This window comes from Amblyomma maculatum, chromosome 10 (assembly GCF_055883805.1).
Source record: "Amblyomma maculatum isolate TAMU_Amacu chromosome 10, ASM5588380v1, whole genome shotgun sequence".
NCBI classification, from domain to species: domain Eukaryota; kingdom Metazoa; phylum Arthropoda; class Arachnida; order Ixodida; family Ixodidae; genus Amblyomma; species Amblyomma maculatum.
The window spans coordinates 84,285,540-84,304,343 of record NC_139353.1 but is presented as its reverse complement, the minus strand read 5'-3'; the positions used below and the strand labels follow the sequence as shown (position 1 = coordinate 84,304,343).

The window sequence follows — 18,804 nt, the reverse complement described above, 5'->3', positions numbered from 1 at the left end:
GATACTGTTTTGCCTCCTCAGTGCGAAAAACTGCTTACTGTTGTTTCTGACCACATAACGGACGGGGACGTACTCATAGCACCATCATATAGTCAGCTTGCACGCGGCATCGCCTTCCCGTCAAGTCTTGTCCGGTTCCACAATGGCTCAGTGACAGTAGTGGCCACTAATACTTCACGTGAATCCCTCGTGCTCCCAAAAGGAACTTCTCTGCATTGCATGGTGGATGTTCAACCTTTTTCCCTGATGGTGCTCACCGCCCCTCCGCCTCAGCAACGTGTTTCGTCAGACGTCTCTCTTTCTGTTCTCGCAAAGACTATTAATCCTAAACTCCCGCCGAACCAACGCCAAGAACTGCTGACATTGCTTCGACACCACCAAGCCATTTTTGATGCCACTTCCACACCTCTGGGACGGACTAGTGTTGCGCACCATCGCATCATTACTGAAGGTAATTCTATCATTCGCCGACGGCCTTATCGGGTTTCCCTCTCTGAACGAAAAGTAATTGAAGAAAATGTAAATGACATGCTCCATCGCAATATAATTCGTCCTTCAACAAGCCCATGGTCCTCCCCAGTAGTGCTAGTTAAAAAAAAAAGGACGGCTCGGTACGCTTTTGTGTTGATTACCGCGGACTGAACAAAATTACCCGCAAAGATGTATATCCGATGCCGCGAATTGATGACGCCCTTGACTCTCTCCAAGGTTCCGAATATTTCTCGACCTTGGACCTCCGCTCAGGTTATTGGCAAATACCTATGCACAAGGACGACAAAGAAAAAAACAGCTTTCGCAACACCCGATGGCCTTTACGAATTTAATGTTATGCCTTTCTGACTTTGTAACGCACCAGCGACATTTGAAAGAATGATCGCTACTGTGCTTCGTGGCCTAAAATGGAGAGCCTGTTTGTGTTACTTGGACGACATTGTTGTCTTTTCGGCAACCTTTAATGACCATCTCACGCGCCTGAATGAAGTCCTCACCTGTCTCGCTTCGGCAGGCCTTCAGCTTAACACTAAGAAGTGCCACTTTGCACAGAAGGAAATTGGAATATTGGGACATCTGGTCAGCCATGACGGCATTCGCCCAGATCCTGAAAAAATCATCGTGGCCTTGAACTTTGCTCGTCCACAACGGACTACAAATTTCTGCAGTTTCCTCGGCCTCGCGTCTTATTTCCGGCGTTTTATAAGGCATTTTTCAACTATTGCTGCACCACTTCATGAGCTACTTAAAGCACGCAGCCCTTTCGGGTGGACTGAACAGTGCGAAACTGCTTTTAATGGCCTAAAGCATCCTGTTCTTGGCCACTTCAGTGACAGCGCTCCAACTATCCTGCACACTGATGCCAGTGGTCACGGTCTTGGCGCTGTACTTCTGCAGCGTGATGCAACATCGCGTGAGAAAGTGATTGCCTTTGCCAGTCGGACCTTGACTCCAGCTGAGAAAGACTACACCATTACCGAGCAGGAGTGTCTTGCCGCCGTCTGGGCTGTCCAAAAAATTTCGCCCTTACCTATACGGTCGGCATTTCACAGTTGTGACCGACCACCATGCTCTTTGCTGGTTGTCTTCACTCAAAAATTCGACAGTCCGACTTGGCCGCTGGATTCTGCGCCTGCAAGAATACCATTTTGACGTCACTTATAAATCTGGTCGCCAAGACCGAGACGCCGACGCTCTCTCTCACTGTCCCCTTTCGGAATCAACTTGCTGTTTTTCTTCCCAATGCATTACCACCTCTGACCAGAGCCGACCGTCTCTTTGCCCGACGTATATCACTGCAGTTTCTTTTGACGACTCTGAGAACAAGCACGCTCTCCGCTCACAGCAATTAGCCGATGCCTACTGCCGTCCTATTATCGACCGCCTTATCGGCGTTTCGGACCCACCCAATGCTAGGCTTCGCCGACAGCTTCGCAATTTCAAGCTCGAAGATGGCATCCTACTCCGCTATGTGTATTGCCTTGATGGAACTCGCTGGATCCCAGTCGTGCCGCGTGTGCTTCGCCCGCGTATACTGGCGGCTCTCCACGATGACGCTACTGCAGGTCACCTTGGTTTTGACAAAACCTACGACCGCGTGAGAAAACGATTCTTTTGGCCTGGCTTATCTTCCACCGTTGCCAAATACGTCGCATCCTGCCCTCTGTGCAACGTCGCAAACGGCTGACTTCTTCGCCCGCTGGCCTTCTATAACCTCTTCCTTGTCCCGCCACGCCATTCGACGTAGTCGGCATCGACTTATATGGTCCTACCTCTCTCCGATAGGGGTAACCATTGGATTATAACGGCTGTCAACCACCTCACACGCTACACTGAGACAGCACCTGTACCGACTGGTTCCGATGAAGAAGTAGCAAATTTCTTTTTGCAATCAATTGTATTGCGTCATGGCGCTCCTCGGGTGCTGCTAAGTGACCGCGGTACAGCCTTCTTATCGAACGTCGTTGCCGAAGTTCTTCGCGCGTCATCCACCCTTCATAAGACAACCTCAAGCTACCACCCCCAGACTAACGGTCTCACTGAACGATTTCATCGCACCTTGTCGGACATGATATCCATGTACATCACACCAGATCATCGAAATTGGGATACTGTTCTACCATTCGTCACATTCGCCTATAATACAGCAGTACAGCGAGCTACCGGTTACGCTCCATTTTTCCTTGTTTATGGCCGTCCTCCCACTACAATTCTCGACGCTTCCTTCTTCTCTACGCCCGACTACTCCACGTCAGTACCTGTCCATTTTTTATCTCGTTTGGCCAGATGCCGTCATCTTGCCTGCCTCAACACGGCAGCGTGCCAGGAAGACCGCGAGACTCGCTATGATTCTACACACCGAGTGGTCTCTTTCCGTCCTGGTGACAAAGTACTGCTTTATACACCATTGCGCACCCCTGGCCTTAGTGTCGAATTCCACCACCGCTACGTAGGTCCCTATGAGGTCATAAGCCAAACTTCCCCAGTGAACTACAAAGTGACGCCTGTTAATCCCCCAGCTGATCGACGCCACCGTGGAACTGAAATTGTTCATGTGTCTCGCTCGAAACCATTTGTGCGCCGCGATGCATCGGTTAGTTAGGAGCGGCCAGGCTGGCCGCTTCCGACCCCCCGGGCAGATTGTGCGAGCCTTCTGTGAACGTTTTTTAATTTGTACATGCCATGATCTTCCTCTTCCATTTGTACATACCATCATCACCGTCACGCGGCGCCGGCTCCGGCGCGCCTGGGTTTTGTCATCGGAGTAAAACGCCAGACACGGCATCCCTTGCCTTGCCGTCTCGACCTTGCCGTCTCGACCTGGCCTTCTTCCACAATATCTGGGGGTATGGGTAAACAAAGGATTGGCATACATTGGAAAGCTTGAGCAATCCCTTAAGGCCAAAGGGCGAAGGAATGCCGGGTTAATGAAGCATAAGGCATTGTGGGGATACAAAGGTATGAGGTTTTGAGGGGTACTTAAAAAGGAAGTATGGTGCCCGGACTTACTTTCGGAAATGCGGTTTTTTGCCTAAAATCAGAGGTACTGTCGACATTAGAAACAAATCAGAGATCCGTTGGACGATTAGCATTAGGTGCTCACGGAAAAACTACAAATGAGGCGGTACAGAGAGGCATGGGCTGAGGAACGCCTGAGGAAATTGGACAGTAACAGATGGTCAGCGAAAGTATTTAAATACCTGTACTTAAAAAGCGTTGACTCGCAATGGAGGAAAAGAACAAGGAAACTAACTAGTAGGTATGCTAGTCACAAGGACGGAGAAATAAAGAGCATTCAGCAACAGGTGAAAAACGCAGAAGGTAAAAATTGGATAAATTCGATGGAAAAGAAACAGAGTGTGGAATTATACCGAAAGTGGAAAATGCAGATCAGGAAGGAAGATTTCTTTGATAATTCAAGAGGCAGTGCCCTACTTTTTGAAGCTAGATCAGGGTGCCTTAGAACACGCAGCTACAAAAAGAAATTTAACAATGGATATGACGCATGTGCTGTATGTGCTGTATGTGGTAACTGCATGTGCTGTATGTGCTGTATGTGGTAACTGCAGTGAAAGAATTCACCATATTATACTCGAATGTAATGGTATCCATCCGGAAGTTGATGCAGGCGCAATCACTGTTCCTGAAGCTCTGGGGTTTAGAGATAACAGTGGCCGGTTGAATAAACCGGCGGTGGAAACTAGCAAAAAACGACTGTAAGATTGGTGGCTTAAAAGCAGAGAAGTGACATAATGTTAGTAATGTAGAAACAAAAAGTTAATAAATAGAATGATATATAAGTTAACCAATCTAAATCAATAATTAAGACATAGGGAGAAAAATGAGCATGATAGCTACTGCTAACACCCCGTTTCAAAGGGGACGCTCCTATATTCCATCCACCCATCCACCCATAGTAAAATAGGTGCTTAAGAATGCCCCGAGGCGTCATATTATTTTACCATTCGCCTCAACGCACCAAGGATTCACTTTCCGCGACCAATTTAAGCTATTTAAAGTGAGTAAACTGTGCTTCCCGAGCGGCTTCAGTCGAATGATCATGACTCAATGGCTGAGTCATACAAATATATACAGTCATATATAAGAACATATAAATTGTATTTGCGTTTACACTGGGACTTCGCTTCGGGAGTGATGTGATATTTGCTTCTGCACTGAGACTTCGCTTCGGCAGTGATGTGACGGGCGCAGCTTAAGAATAAGCTGCTACGGCGATGCTTCTGGCGATACGGAGAGACAGTTCAGGCCACGCGAACGGCCGAATCAACGCGCCGTGCGATATCAGCTGGTTGCTATTGCAACGGTGGTATTTATGTACGTGCTTTTTCTTCCAGCGAAAATTCACTGCTACATCGATGCTGACTCTGCGATCAGCGGCCCAGTTCGCAGGAGCGTGGCTAGTACATTATCTAGTCGCTTGCGTCCAGTGCCCCACTCGTGCTGCGTCCCCACCTATATATCTTTCACCGTGGTCAGTGGGAAATGATTCTAATACAGCCTTAATCAGATTTACTAGTTTTTTTTTTTGTTCAGAGCCATGATTCTTAAGGTTCGGGAATGCCATAAAAATTACGTTATTTTGACGAGATTGGCCCCAAGCTCGTTGAGAAGGAATTGTAGCGGCAGTTTTCAGCTTCTAGTTCTTCAAACCTGAGTCGTGATTTCTTTCTGATAGATAGTCGAACAAACTTGATTTGGTTTCAAGATGATCCAGTCGCTGGCAAATATTATTGATATCTAACAGCATAGATTGTTGATCTGTTTTTATTCATTTTACGTCTGATAGTCGAACAAACCTGGTTTCGTTTCAAGTTCATCCAGTCGCTGGCGGATATCGCTGATGTCTGGCAGCAGATATGGTTGATCTGTTTTTATTCATTTTATGTATGCGACCAACTCAGCTTGACACTTCGCATTGTGACGAATGGGTGTGCAAATCTTTAGTGAAACAGGACAGTTATTTGCTCGACAGGATCATCGGTAAATTGTCAAGTTCAATGGAAGTGAGGTTGCGCTTGGGAACATGGTTACAGTCGATGTCTCCGCCGCAAAAGAGTAGCGACATTGAGAAGCACCCATACAATGTTTCACACACGGTTTCGAAGCTCGGGAACAATACTAAGCATGTTTTATCAGACTTCTTTACGTATAGTGCAGATGTTTTACACACCTGTATGCTTGAAAGCGCACTGAAGCAATACGATACCTTGGGAAGTGTTCCCATGTCCAGTGAAGCTTTAACTGAAGGGTTGACTGCTTAAAAAGCGGGTGGATAGCGATGTCGTTACCGATGGTGCCGGATAAAAATCATAGTGTTGTGCCGAAGATATCGGATCATGGTAGGGAATGAGCGTGTACCTGCAGTCATCATCCGGTGGACATGGTACTGGAATCGACGCCAAGGATACTGCTGCTTAACTAAGCAGATTTTAGTAGCAGTACGAGGAAAGCCAGGAGAGCCAGCATGTGTAAAGACCTCTGAATCAGACCATGCCTTGAACAGTGTCTTAGTGTCTTGTCAAGGGCTAAATTACAGGGTTATAGTCATATTACTGGCTTATGTTCGTCTGCTGCTCTTACCTGCGCATAAGACTGTAAAAAGCGATGGCACTGCCATCCATAAATTTATGCACATCCGCTTTTAATTGCACGGGCACACTTCATTGGCGCAACCATCGATTCTCTGGACTAAGGTCAGCCGGCAAGGGGTCTCGACCATCAAGGATTGGGGCAATGGGCCTCCAGTGGCCGCAAGTGCGCATGACAATACACAACAATCACTCAACCCTACTGAACCTGACCGTTAAAACAACTCAATCCTACTCTTGCGAAATGTGGGGGCATCAAAGGGCAAGTCGAGTACCCATCCAGCGGTCGCACCTGCCCCAACTCTCCATGTGCGGCATTAATATACGCTCGAGAGCCCTGCCTTCGATCCCGCTTCTTCCTTCTCTCTCCTAGGCAAACATCGTTTTCTTATGCACTCACGAGTCACTGGCATTGCCGCAGTCCACCCTTCAAGCTTGTCTTGATCCTATTCAACACTTCCTTTTTTGTTCAGTTCTCCAAGCGGGCCTCCAATATTCGGAGTTGCAATTACTTCCCATTCCGAACATCAGGGGTCCGTTACTCGGGTTTTTTTTTTCCTTTACCTAAACAGCAGCCCTACCCCAGAAATCGCATCTTTCAGGGCGTCGTTCGTGTTTTAGCCTCTAAAAGAGCACTTACAACATGGCGACACGGAACACCAAAACTCCTTCTGCCAGGCTATGGGGCATTTAAACTTAAGTTTCACCTTGCTAAAAGAAGTGTTCAGAGCACACTCTAGTACGTTCTTCCCGCCTTTCAAGTATGAAGGCACGGAAACGAATTTCAGTCTCCATTATGGTCAATTTCTCCCATTCGGGTCACATATTCTTCCTTTCAAACTGTTATTTTGATGGCCATACGCCCAAAACTGGTGAGGCCGTTTTAGCATTGTATACGCTATTCCGTCGCGGGATTGCGTTCTGTTGTCTGAGCACCCCTGGTGACGTGTAAAAGAGAGGCACTTCCATCAGTGCAAAAAACAGCCATGCCTGTATAGCCAACACGCGTGCAATAATATGCAATAATATGCGAAAGCTCGAAACGGCTGGGCAAGGATGAAATTGTTATAACGTTAAATCTTTCGTAAATACGGCATTTAGTATCTTTCCTATAGCATGAAATAGTTTCTAAGCATTCCCACGAGACTTCTGGGGCTATCACGAGGAAAAGTAAGTGCACAAGGAATGCAGGCAATAAAGACGCCGTTAGACTACATACTAAATTACCCTTTACCCGCATATAGAAACAACCCACCATCGGGGTCAAAGGGAAGTTGCAAGGCAGTCGTGAAAAATTCGCCACTAACACGCTCGGTGGCCCATGACGTTGATGATCTACAACTTTTTTTCAAATTATTCATAAAGTGGGAGAATATAACGAATCTTTAAATATCAATAAAAAAGAAGTCTTGCCTTACTAGTCATTGCAGGAAAAGCATATGGTGTCTGATTTGACAAATCTATAAAACCGCACAAACCACTTTAGGCGAAACGTATGAACAAAAAAAAACCTCTTCATACATACTTTGAGCCCTCAGCTGAATATAAAGGCACCTTTCGTAGCAAATATTTTAGACAGCACTTAAGGCCTAAAGGCGAAAGAATTTGGGAAAATTTCTGTGTTAGTTCTTATTAGACATTACTGTTTTAGACACACTTTGAGGCATTTTATTTACTCGTCTTGCCGCTATTAGATAGGACTCTGGAGACTTTGCAACAAACAAAAGGCGCGCCCTTTTTTTTTTCTTGAAGTGCCACTACGGAGAACCGTTACTAGCTACACAACATTAAAACACCACTTATTAGACAGGAAAAGTTTGCACCTTAAGGAATTCAATCTTTTCACTGATTCTGCGCTGCCGAAACCAGTAGGTAGGACGTATTGCTCCCGGCGCGCCTTACGAACATATTGGGCCACATGTAAAATTTAAAGATTAAATCCGGTTTACGGTGCAGTGTAAAGCTCGAATACACTAGACTCATTTGCATGTACCATTGAGATCTTTATTTGTTCTTTTTGACAGCCGCCGGCCATGCGGCCTTTTCACGCAAATTCTGCCACGCGAATCAATTTTGTATTCTTTATTCTTTCATTCTCGTTGTCGGGAGACGCAGCTTTATCAGTTTCTTTGTCGAGCGAGATGCGCCGAGACGTGTCTCGAAGATTCCGGTCATTCGCGTGTGTTTCTGCAATGTTAGATACTGTGCTATTCACCGCCTGCGGCTTTACCTAAATATTTCCTCGCCACTTTTCAATTGAGCGTTGAGGAATACGACGGGCATTCTGTGTTCGACGACCAGCAAGCACGTTTAATGTTATCGCCACCGCCGAATCGCTTAGTTGTTTTGGGAGCGCATATCAGCCCTATGAAATGTTTCTTAGCGCACTCCCAAACTATTCGTTTGTTGTCACCGGACTTGTCACCACTCCGTGACATCTGGTGGAGGTGCTGAATCCCAACATAGTGATGTAACTCCGAAGATGGCACTCGCACAACCAAAACCTCTTTTGGTTTTCGTCAACATACATGAGCCATCCTGCTTCCAAGAACGACCGGATCAGGATGAGGAAGACTGACTCGACCTGTTTAAACGCCTGACATCATATAACGTCTAGAATAACGAAACGAAGCTAAGGCAATATTGCTTTGCTCTTCAGGATTCTGCCCAAATTTGATTCGAAAACCATGACAATTTTTGAAGGATTGGGAGACTAAGAGGGAAGTTTTGACGGTGTTTGCAAGTTCCGTGAAGAAAAAAGAGACCCAAGCCCTCTTCCAATCAAGAATTAACCTCCCAAATGAACCTGTAAGAGATCACGTTGAAGGGACGAAGCGACTTTGACACCGCGCCGATCCAGGTATGTCCGAGGACATCAAGGTTCACCTGTTGATGCACGGTGTGAAAGACCAGCTATTTGCAGATCTTCTTCGCCAGCCGCCAAAGACTATGGCGGACGTCTACCAGGAAGCAGCGAGTATCGAAAAGACCTTAGAAGCAAGAACGTGACTCTACAACCGGCCTCTTGAAACGCTGTCTGCAAGCCACTATGACACCACACCTACAATTAGACATAACCTCCATGAGATCATTCTTCAAGTCGTTCGTGAATAATTGCGCCGACTGATGGCATCAAAACCGCAGCCTAAGGTGACGTCGCTCACGCATGTTATCCGTGAGGAAGTCCAGCAGGCCTTGTGTGTTCCTCAAATTATGGTTTCGACTGCTGCAGTGCCAAACCCACAGCAATAAACTACGATGGTGCGTTACGCCGTCCTGCTTTCTACGAACCCCGTCAGGCACCCTCGTCACACACACGGCGTTCCTGAACGACGCGCCTTGGTCCCCACCCGCCAAGCCCACGTACGACGACCAAGCTCCAGAAAATGACATCGAACAACCACCTAATCTGCTTCCACTGTACGCTGTCGTGTAGACAAACTTCGCAGTCAACAAAACCACGCAGCTTTGCTTTCCCAAGCATCTTATACAGGAGATTCCGCAGGCGCTGCACAATGAGCCGACAGCAGGGCGTCTCGGGTTTGTTGGCACGTTGCACTGGATAAAAGACAACTATTAGTGGACACGGTTAGCTTCAGACGTTGCTCATTATGTGAAAACGTGCCGCGAATTTCAGCTACGCAAGACGCCCCCAATCAGACCAGCTAGTCACTGAATTCAATACCACTCCCGATTAAGCCCTTTCAAGAAATTGGGATGGATCTCCTCGGCCCCTTCCCAACTTCACCAGCGGGGTACCAATGGATCATAGTGGCAACCGATCACATGACCCACTGCGCCGAAGGGAAAGCCCTGCCTAACGGTATCACTGCAGAAGTTGGTAAGTTTTTCGTTGAACAAATTCTCCTCCGACACGGCGCTTCTGAAGAGCTCATCCAGGACGAGAAACTGCATTCACGGCGGAGCAGACGCAGACTATCTTCAACAACAGTAAAACGATCTACCGTAGAGCAACTGCCTATTATCCGCAGAAGAAAGGACTTCAAAAACAGCTCAAAAAAGCCAACGCAGCCATTATCGCCATATACATTGACGCCGAACATAAGACCTGCGACGCCAACTTGCTGTATGTGATTTTCACGTATAACGCAGCTATCCAGAACACAATCAGAGCGACTCCGTTCAATTTTGTGTACGGCAGTGAGTCCACAACGACGCTCGACGCAATGCTACCGCACGAGATAGACGAAGAGAACATCGATGTCGCTGCCTACCTGCAGCGTGCAGAGGAATCCTGACGAATTTCCCGGATCCGTATTCAAGATCAGCAAAACACCGGCGCCCGACTATACAGCTTGCGACGGCGCGACGCAGAGTACAACCCAGGGGGCCAAGTGTGGGTTTGGACGCCGATACCCCATATGCTGTCGCGGGCTGAGTAAAAAGCTCTTGTGGTGGTACTTCGGCCCATACAAGGTCCTTCGACGCTTAGGACAGCTTGACTGCGCTGTAATCCCCGTTGTCACGACCACATCGCAATGGGGCCGGGCGCACCGAGAAATCCTCCGTGTTGTGCGCCATAAACCTTATTACGTGCGCTAAATTTATTTTAATATCTAGAGTTTTGCTTCCCTTTGTGTGTTTAGTTTGTTAGCATCAAGTTGATGCTTTTCTAAGGGGGGAGTAATGCCGCAAACAAATCACGGCTTTATTTGTTAATTTTTAGACAGCTGCCGGCATTCGGCCTTATTATCACGCTAATTCTAACACGCGGATCAATTTGTCTCTTTGTTCATGATCATTGCCTCGAGACAAAGCTTTATACGTTTATCCACGGCCGGTCTCGAGGGAGAGAGCGCTTCTCTTCTCTTACGGCCTCTCCAATGGGGTCTGTTTCCACCGCCCGCCGCGCCTCGGTGAGGTCGCCACCGACCCACTGTTGCTCCTCCGCTACATCCGTTCACGCGCAAGGGAAACGCGCGCTCGCTTTTAGCTTCGCCCGCGTCAGTTGCAACCGGCAGGTCCTGACATTTCACCCCTTATGGTTTATACAAAGTCCGTAATCAACATCATGTACGTGGAGTAAAATACAATCAACAATCCGCTCACGCGCGCGCTCCTTCATCAGTGCGGCCGTACACGGTCGTATGAAGCTTCGGCTACAGTTCAAAATTTTTACCCCTACGTTTTGTACAAAAATAAATTTTCCAGGATATGCAATGTGCCTTTGAAAGTTTTAAGCAGGTGTAGCGTGACCTGACGTAAGTGCATGGTGAACTGTTACCGCTACCGTTTTCGTTTAGATCAGAAGAGGCACCGGCAAAAATTCATGGCGCATCTCAGATTCAGAGTAAAGAACAAAAATTTACTCATATTGTAAAAATTTAACTTGTCTAGTGGAGTGGGCTGTTTTAGCTTCGTTCAAAACATATCTGTCGGTTGAAAGACCGAAGATGTATACATATGTAGTCTCGTGACTACTTTTAACCAAGGAAATGGGCATAAGCACTTAAGCCGAATCGAAAAGAGCGGCAAACAATAAAAAAATTGTCCTTCAAAGTTACACATTGCACTATATGTTCATCAATTCATCAAAATGCGACCTGCGTCTAGACAGTTCAGTCTCAAAATCTTCTGGTACGGCTTGTGCACATAAGGAGTTGGCCTCACGGTCTTCTCTGTAACTTTCCTGGTATTATTAATTGAGAAGAATTCTGAGAAATGTTTCAAATGTCAAAGAAGCGGACCTAATAACATAACTGCTGTCAGTTCCTTTCGGGCAACTCAGTGTTGAATTATGAAATGCTGATTGAATCAGGATCTTAAGTACTTCGAGAATATTTGTATGTATAGTAGGTGCACTGCAGCTTTTTCGAAAAAACAAAAGCTTGTCCAATAGGGCAACAAGCTCTGGTTTCGGATAATGCAGTCCACAAGAATATTGTCCTCGTAGAAGAGCGTACTACATGGGGCTGCTTCTTTCGCTAGTTTCAAGAAGAATAGCTCAAGCGTCACACCAGAAGTTGATTAACTAATCGATATATCCAGCGACGTAAGGTAAGCCGGAATATGTGACAGTGGGAAATGGGGTGGTAGGAGATGCCATCACTTCCTTCAGTGCCTTGAATTTGCTCTCAGATTAAACGTCCGTCTTGACAATGTAGTCATGTGCCGCTAGCTGTTACGGCCCTCGCATCTAGCATATGTCATTCCCTTCCGCACGTTAACCTTAATTTCCCAAAGAGAGCCTCAATGGGTCGCTATATATGGCTTGAAATGAGTCTTTAGTGAGTGTGTCCTTCTTTAACGCTTTAGAAGTTTCTTGCATATTTTCGATATAGCAGGTGAACTCATTTGTAAGTCACTGCATCGAGTATCACCTTCATCATTTATTGGCCTCTTTTTACCACTTCGAGCACAAGTGGTGTCATGAGTATCAAACCAATTTTTATTGTCTTCATAACAAGCTTAATAGCATGTAAAAATTTCATAAAGCAATGTTTATTTGCAAAATTAAAATAATGTTTATAATACGACACATTGGTTAATATGAATTGTAATAATAATTAAAACTCAACCCTACAACGTTCACTTTGACTGTTATACTAATACTTTATATCATGCAAGCATTTTGCAATTTACATTACATTTTCATGAAATGATTTTCATCTTCGGTGTTACATGAATGGTTTCGTATCTAGCATTAAAGACGGTTTTGCTGTAGCAGACGAGTTTCTGTCATGTTAGCCTTGAAGAAGCTTCGATGTGATCATTCAGTTTTTTTTTTTTTTTTGTTCCTATTCTTGTACAGGCTTGGGAAAAATTCGGATTAAAATGTACAAAAGTAGCTACCATGCCGCAAAGTATGCCATGCTTGTCGAACGTTTGCTGATCGACAGTGTTTTTTATATCCGTTCACGTGTGTAGTGCGTTGACGACATGCCACTGCAGCATCTACCTTCTGTGCACTCACCACGAAACTCGCGAGCGACAGCGCGAAACCAGGCAAAAGCCACCCGTCGCCGCTGAAGCAGACGCGGAGCGAACAGTGAGCAGGTCGCGCCCCTTGCGATGGCGAAAAGCGCAACTCAAGGAGAAACGTCCCCACTGTTCCCGCGGCGATTGAGAAGGCCGTAAGAAAGAGCGCGCGCTCTCCCCCGAGACCGGCCATGGTTTATCGCGCAAGATGCGCCGAGATGTGTCTCGAAGATTCAGACCACTCGCGTCTTGTCATGAAATTTGCCTGGTTGTGTTGGTCAGCGTTTGCGGCTTTATCCAGATGTTTTTTGCCGCCTTTAAATCGAGCGTTTACAGATGCTATGGGCATTCTCTGTTCGATGTCCAGCGAGCACGTTTGCTGTTATCGAGGCCTCCGAATCGCTTAGTTCTTTTGCAGTCGCAACTCATCCCAATAAAGTGTTTATTAGTGCACCCTCAGACTCTTCATTTGTTGTCATCGGATTTGTCAGTATTACTTCACAATATTAACGGGACATGAGGGGCTGTGCGGAATATTCTAGATAATGATAAATTTAATAATGATATATAGGCTTAAAGTTCAAGGGAACGCTAAGGCAGCACCCATTTCTTAACGCCTCAGCTTCGGTGCTCGGTTTAAATAGACCTTTGTGAAGATTCCCTGCTCTGACTTACAAAACACGCCACCGGAGAACATGTGATATGCTTGCAAAACTGACTCCGGAAAAGTGCTACCATCGTACAATGTATTTCCTTTTTTCTTTTTGAAGAGATTTAGCGACGTGGTCACTCCTGCGAAAGCCGAAATGGCAGTACTTTCAATTTCTTTCCTAAGCGGACTATTTTGAACAGCGGCAAGTACAGGGAAGTACATGCATGCCTCATGCATACAGAGCATCATATATTACAGGCCGCTCGCGAGGCCCTGATTTCTGATGAATGTGCTATAAATATTCACACAAGGTACTATTTTTTATTCAGGGTCGACTTAAATGTATGTTTCTTGAGAGATGCTTAAAAAATGTTTCAGCAACAAGTCTTAAGTTAGCAGCTCTTGGCTCATATTAATAGAAATAAAGGAAGCTAAAGGACAAATTATATTTAATTGCACACATTTCGGGTCCTCTATGTTATTTCCCACGTCCATAGAGAAACTTGCGACTACGCGTGTATATGCACATTGCAGCACTTAAGTCTGCTGACTGGCTTCCGTCCCTTCATTCTTTTTCAGGATTCGCCATCTACACCGACCAAACGATGTCCTGGGTGCATCTTCTTTGTTTTGCTGCAGTAATCATCAGTGCTGCCCAGTAAGTAGCTATCTTTACTGAACACCACGTGACACAAATGTTTCACTTGGCGGGATCTACGCACAATAAGCCAGAAATAAAGCCGTACCTTTTAAATTTTCACCCGGATTCAACTGAGCGCAGGAAACTGAGAGGGGCTAGATTTTATGCAGCCAGTTCTGGTTTTTAGCATATCCATCTCTAAGCTATCGAAATAGCATTTGACCAGTGGTGACTATCTACCCTCGATCCTTCCAACAAAAATACAGCCTTGCTCTGTGACCGCATAAAATATATCGATGTACAGTTCAAACACATGAAGGTTTGGTGCCCTACTTGAGGGGAGACACGAATGCGTGTTGAAGAAATGCTGGTGGAGCACGCCTTAACAGCATCAGCCTAAAAAAGCTAGTATATGCTTGCTATTATAACCCTATATGCCAGAATCCTGTCTAGATCAAGCCCACAACACTGGAATCCTTCGGCCTCATCATAAGCTCTTAATTACAGCACGCATCCTCCCGGTTCTTCTTGGCCCAGCCACCTTCCGATTGAGCGTTGCTCTGCTCCCGCCATAATACGGCCAGCAATAGCATATAATCACTTTCCTCTTCTTCTTCTAGAATTGCTCTAGTCTTCTAGAATTGCTCCAAAATAATTCGGTTCGTTTTATTTTAATTTAGCCGATATAAAATGTTTATACGTTCAAGCGGCTTCACCAACACACAATGTCGGCCCACGCTTTGTAGATGCCACCCCGGCAGTGGCCATTTGCGGTTGCCTTTTCCTATCCCCACCTACATCTTTCACTTCACTTCTTGCTTTCATAAATATCTCTCGTCTTCAAATAATTTCTCAGAGTTTTTCCTCTTTGCATCCTGCAACGGTTGACTTCTTTGACTAACTACAATGAGTTCCGCCTTACAGTGTTAAATATACGGTGCACGGCTGGTGTGGGCAAAAGTGGCTTTCATATTTCTCTTCGTCCTCTTATTGGGGCTCTATGTTGGATGCCTGGTATTATGCCCGAACAGTAAATATGCCGCACGGCATTTCCCTTGTTGTAAAATCAGCCTCATACCTACACACCGTGTTATCAAAATTTTATAAAATGCAAACTTCCCTTGTTTTTACGTACTTCTTGCTGAGAACAAAAAGAAACGAGTACGGCCACTCTACCAATTCATAGTTTGACGGACCCTAACAGACGACATTGGTCAATCCTAAAAACTGAACTTAGCAAACTTGATTTTTATAGCGCTGAAGAGACACAACAGGAAGAAAGACACAACAGGACAGAAGCGCAACTTCCAACTTTAATGAGCAGAAAAGGAACCCAGGCACTCTTTTATATTCTCTGGTCTGCATGAATGTGCGATAACCACCACCCTAAATCAGAAACCCAAACAAAGGAAGAAAAAAGAAAACAAAGAGAAAAACAAGAACAACGAGGCGGGATTGAACCAGTTGAATCATGGCAAATCACATGGGTGAAAGGCAGGTCGCATGGACAAAGACAAGATTATGATAAAGGCCGGCAGCCACAAGACCCTAAAAATCGAAGAAGATATGAGGCAGACGTCAAAGATAAAAGCATACAATTCAAAAGGTGGAAGGCAGCGTATAAAAGGCGCCTAAACTCATTAAAAACATAAAAAAGAAGTAATTTAGAGATTGTAAGATATTAAAAACGCCCAGAAAAAAAAAAACCCGATGACAAGAAATACACATTCCTTCCAAAAAGAAGAGTCTCTAGAAAGGAGTATAGAAGGCGTGGTAACGCACTTCTCTTTTCTTTTATGAATGTAAAAAGCCTCAATAACTTCTCTTTCTGTCTTGTCCTGTGCCTCGGCTAGAAACTTCTTTCTTTTTTTCTTGTTTGGTTTTATTATTTAGTGTAGGGCTTATCGCACATTCATGCGAACCAGAGATAATAAAAGAGTGGCTGCGTTCCTTTTCTGCTCATTAAAGATGGAAGTTGCGCTTCTGTCATGTTGAGTCTTTCTTCCTGTGGTGTTTCTTCAGCGCTATAAAAATCAGGATCTTGTGCCAACTAACCCTTCAAAAAGTCCTTCTGCAACTTAGCAAATTGCTGCCTCTTCCTGGAAGTGCTGCGGAAGCAAAAATACACAAAAGGTACTGTAGAACACCTTGAGATGGTACCCCTAATTCAGTCAGCCCGCATCGACCTTCTAACAAAGTTCGCGGAGTGATATCATACTACTCAGTATGATATCACTCCGCGCCTATTAGATTGCCTAAATGACCAAAGTGTTACCATATGTGCCGGATCAAACTAAAAGCCAAAAAAAAATAAGGGCAACTTAGAGTATTACCCTAACATTTAGGTAAACTATTCGCCCTGATTAGTCGAGATAAGTACACAAATAAGTGCACAAAGAAGGGGTAATAATAAACGAAGAGGAAACCTGCAGGGATCTCGCGAATTCTAGAGGAGGACCCAGACGCCCAGGGAAGAGGATGACGACGATAAGGATAACGTATTTTAATAACGTTACCTTAGGCATGAATATAGAAGCAAAAAATGGCGTAAAAATAAAAACCTGCGAGGCATGTCATGGCAGATGGGGAGGGTGGGGACTGAAGAGCTGAGTAGCTTTGAGGGAACATCGCCGGTTATCGCTCCAGGCTTTCCCGGCCCTTCTGCACTAATTCACCGTACCGTAGTTCTCAGCTTCACCTGCCCATGGTCTCAAGACCAGTGATTTTGCAGGAACATACCACGCACAGGGATTCACCCAAATTTGCACCCAACTTTGATGACACCAATAACCTGCTATACACAGAGATTATTCGGACGCCAGCGCTGTCGCCAATACTAACGATTCCTCTAACGTGAAATTCAGCGCCGACACCGCGTAGACAAATGTTGACCCAGCAACGTCGACGCTTTGAGCAGAAAACGCTATATGCGTTTTTATTGTTTGCTGTTTTTGTAATCGGTGATTTAGGTCCGTGAAATTAATAATTTTTGCTACGGTAAATTATAAGATTGGTACTAATTTGACTTGCTTTGCAGGAGGTTAATGTTTGCTTGGCTTTACTTTGCGGGTAGGGCAGCAGCCCCTTGCGACTGCTGCCCTACCCGACCTGTGAGAACCAGACCTTTGCAGGTCATTAGTTGTTCGAAACTTTAAGCCCTCTAAGGAGCACAGCAGGGTTAGCAGAGCCTCTTCCAAACGCACACCCCTGAAGAGCCGGGCGCCGGGCCGGGGGACGCTTGTACCCATTTTACCGGTGGGTGTCCGGCGGTGGGTTTCGGGACACCGCAGTCGTGTCCCGAAACCCACCGTTAGGACCGAAGCGATGGCCTTGTGGTAGAGCATCCGCCTCGCATTCGGGAGGTACCGGGTTCGATCCCTGGTGCCGCCGGGTACCCACCGGTTATAAAATGGGTACAAGCTATCCCCCGGCCTGGTGCTCGGCTCTTCTGGGGTGAAATGCTTGGGAAAAGGGGTCACGGCCCAAATAGTTGCGCCGATGTGGCAGTGATCAGTTCCGCCATCGGACAACAATAAGCCCGCCTCGCGCGGCAAAAGCCCAGTATGTGGCCCTTTTTTTTTTTTTCTCGCAAAGTCAGACAGGCCGGAAATCCGGACTTGCCGTGGGACTGCAGTGATCTCTGAGAAGTGAACTTCATCAGTGACAGTGAACCTTTACGTCTTTCGACACGCTGGCTTAAAGCGTTTCGCACTTGAAACAAGGCATTTTCTGAGTTTTCGCGTGTGCAGGACACGACTCGTTTTCAGTTTTGAACCCCGTGAAACACGGTAACTCGAACCACCTTTGCAGGCTGAATGTTCGAAACTATTTTGCCCCAGAAGGAGCGCAGCGGGGTTTGCGGAGCCTCTTCCAAGCGCACACCCCTGTGAGAGCCGGGCGCCAGGCCGGGGGACGCTTGTACCCATTTTTACCGGTGGGTGCCCTGTACGCCCAAGGCAAGCGGCGTTACGACCGCAAGCAGAGGGGATACGGTGGTCAGACCAAGCCTATCTTCAGGAAGAAGGCCAAGAAGACCAAGAAGATTGTGCTGCGCATGGAGTGCACAGAGTGCAAGAACCGCAAACAGCTGCCCATCAAGCGGTGCAAGCACTTCGAGATCGGTGGCGACAAGAAGCGCAAGGGACAAATGATCCAGTTCTGATCTGCCCGTGTACATTTCCACAGCTGAGCACATGGTATATAAAAAAGGCCTCATCCGTCAAAAAAAAAAAAAAAAGGGCCACATAATGGGCTGTTGCCGCGCAAGGCGGACTTATTGTTGTCCGATGGCGGAACGAATCACTGCCACATCGGCGCAACTATTTGGGCCGTGACCCCTTTTCCCAAGCATTTCACCCCAGAAGAGCCGAGCACCAGGCCGGGGGAAAGCTTGTACCCATTTAAAAACCGGTGGGTAACCGGCGGCACCAGGGATCGAACCCGGTACCTCCCGAATGCGAGGCGGATGCTCT

At 46.3% G+C, this 18,804-nt stretch overlaps 1 protein-coding gene and 1 long non-coding RNA gene across 2 annotated transcripts in view; both read left to right on the top strand.

The window, feature by feature from the left end:
- LOC146176917 (uncharacterized) overlaps positions 1-18,804 on the top strand; it is a 47,343-nt gene that overhangs the window by 7,785 nt on the left and 20,754 nt on the right. The window contains exon 2 of the long non-coding RNA XR_014701232.1: positions 14,272-14,350. This is a non-coding gene — a long non-coding RNA (uncharacterized LOC146176917). The remainder of the gene's footprint in view (positions 1-14,271; positions 14,351-18,804) is intronic.
- Positions 16,908-18,569, top strand: LOC146176918 (uncharacterized). The gene is made up of 2 exons (XM_084580741.1): positions 16,908-16,923; positions 18,067-18,569. The coding sequence occupies exons 1-2, from the start codon at positions 16,908-16,910 to the stop codon at positions 18,492-18,494; spliced, it is 444 nt and encodes a 147-aa protein (XP_084436867.1). The 3' UTR covers positions 18,495-18,569.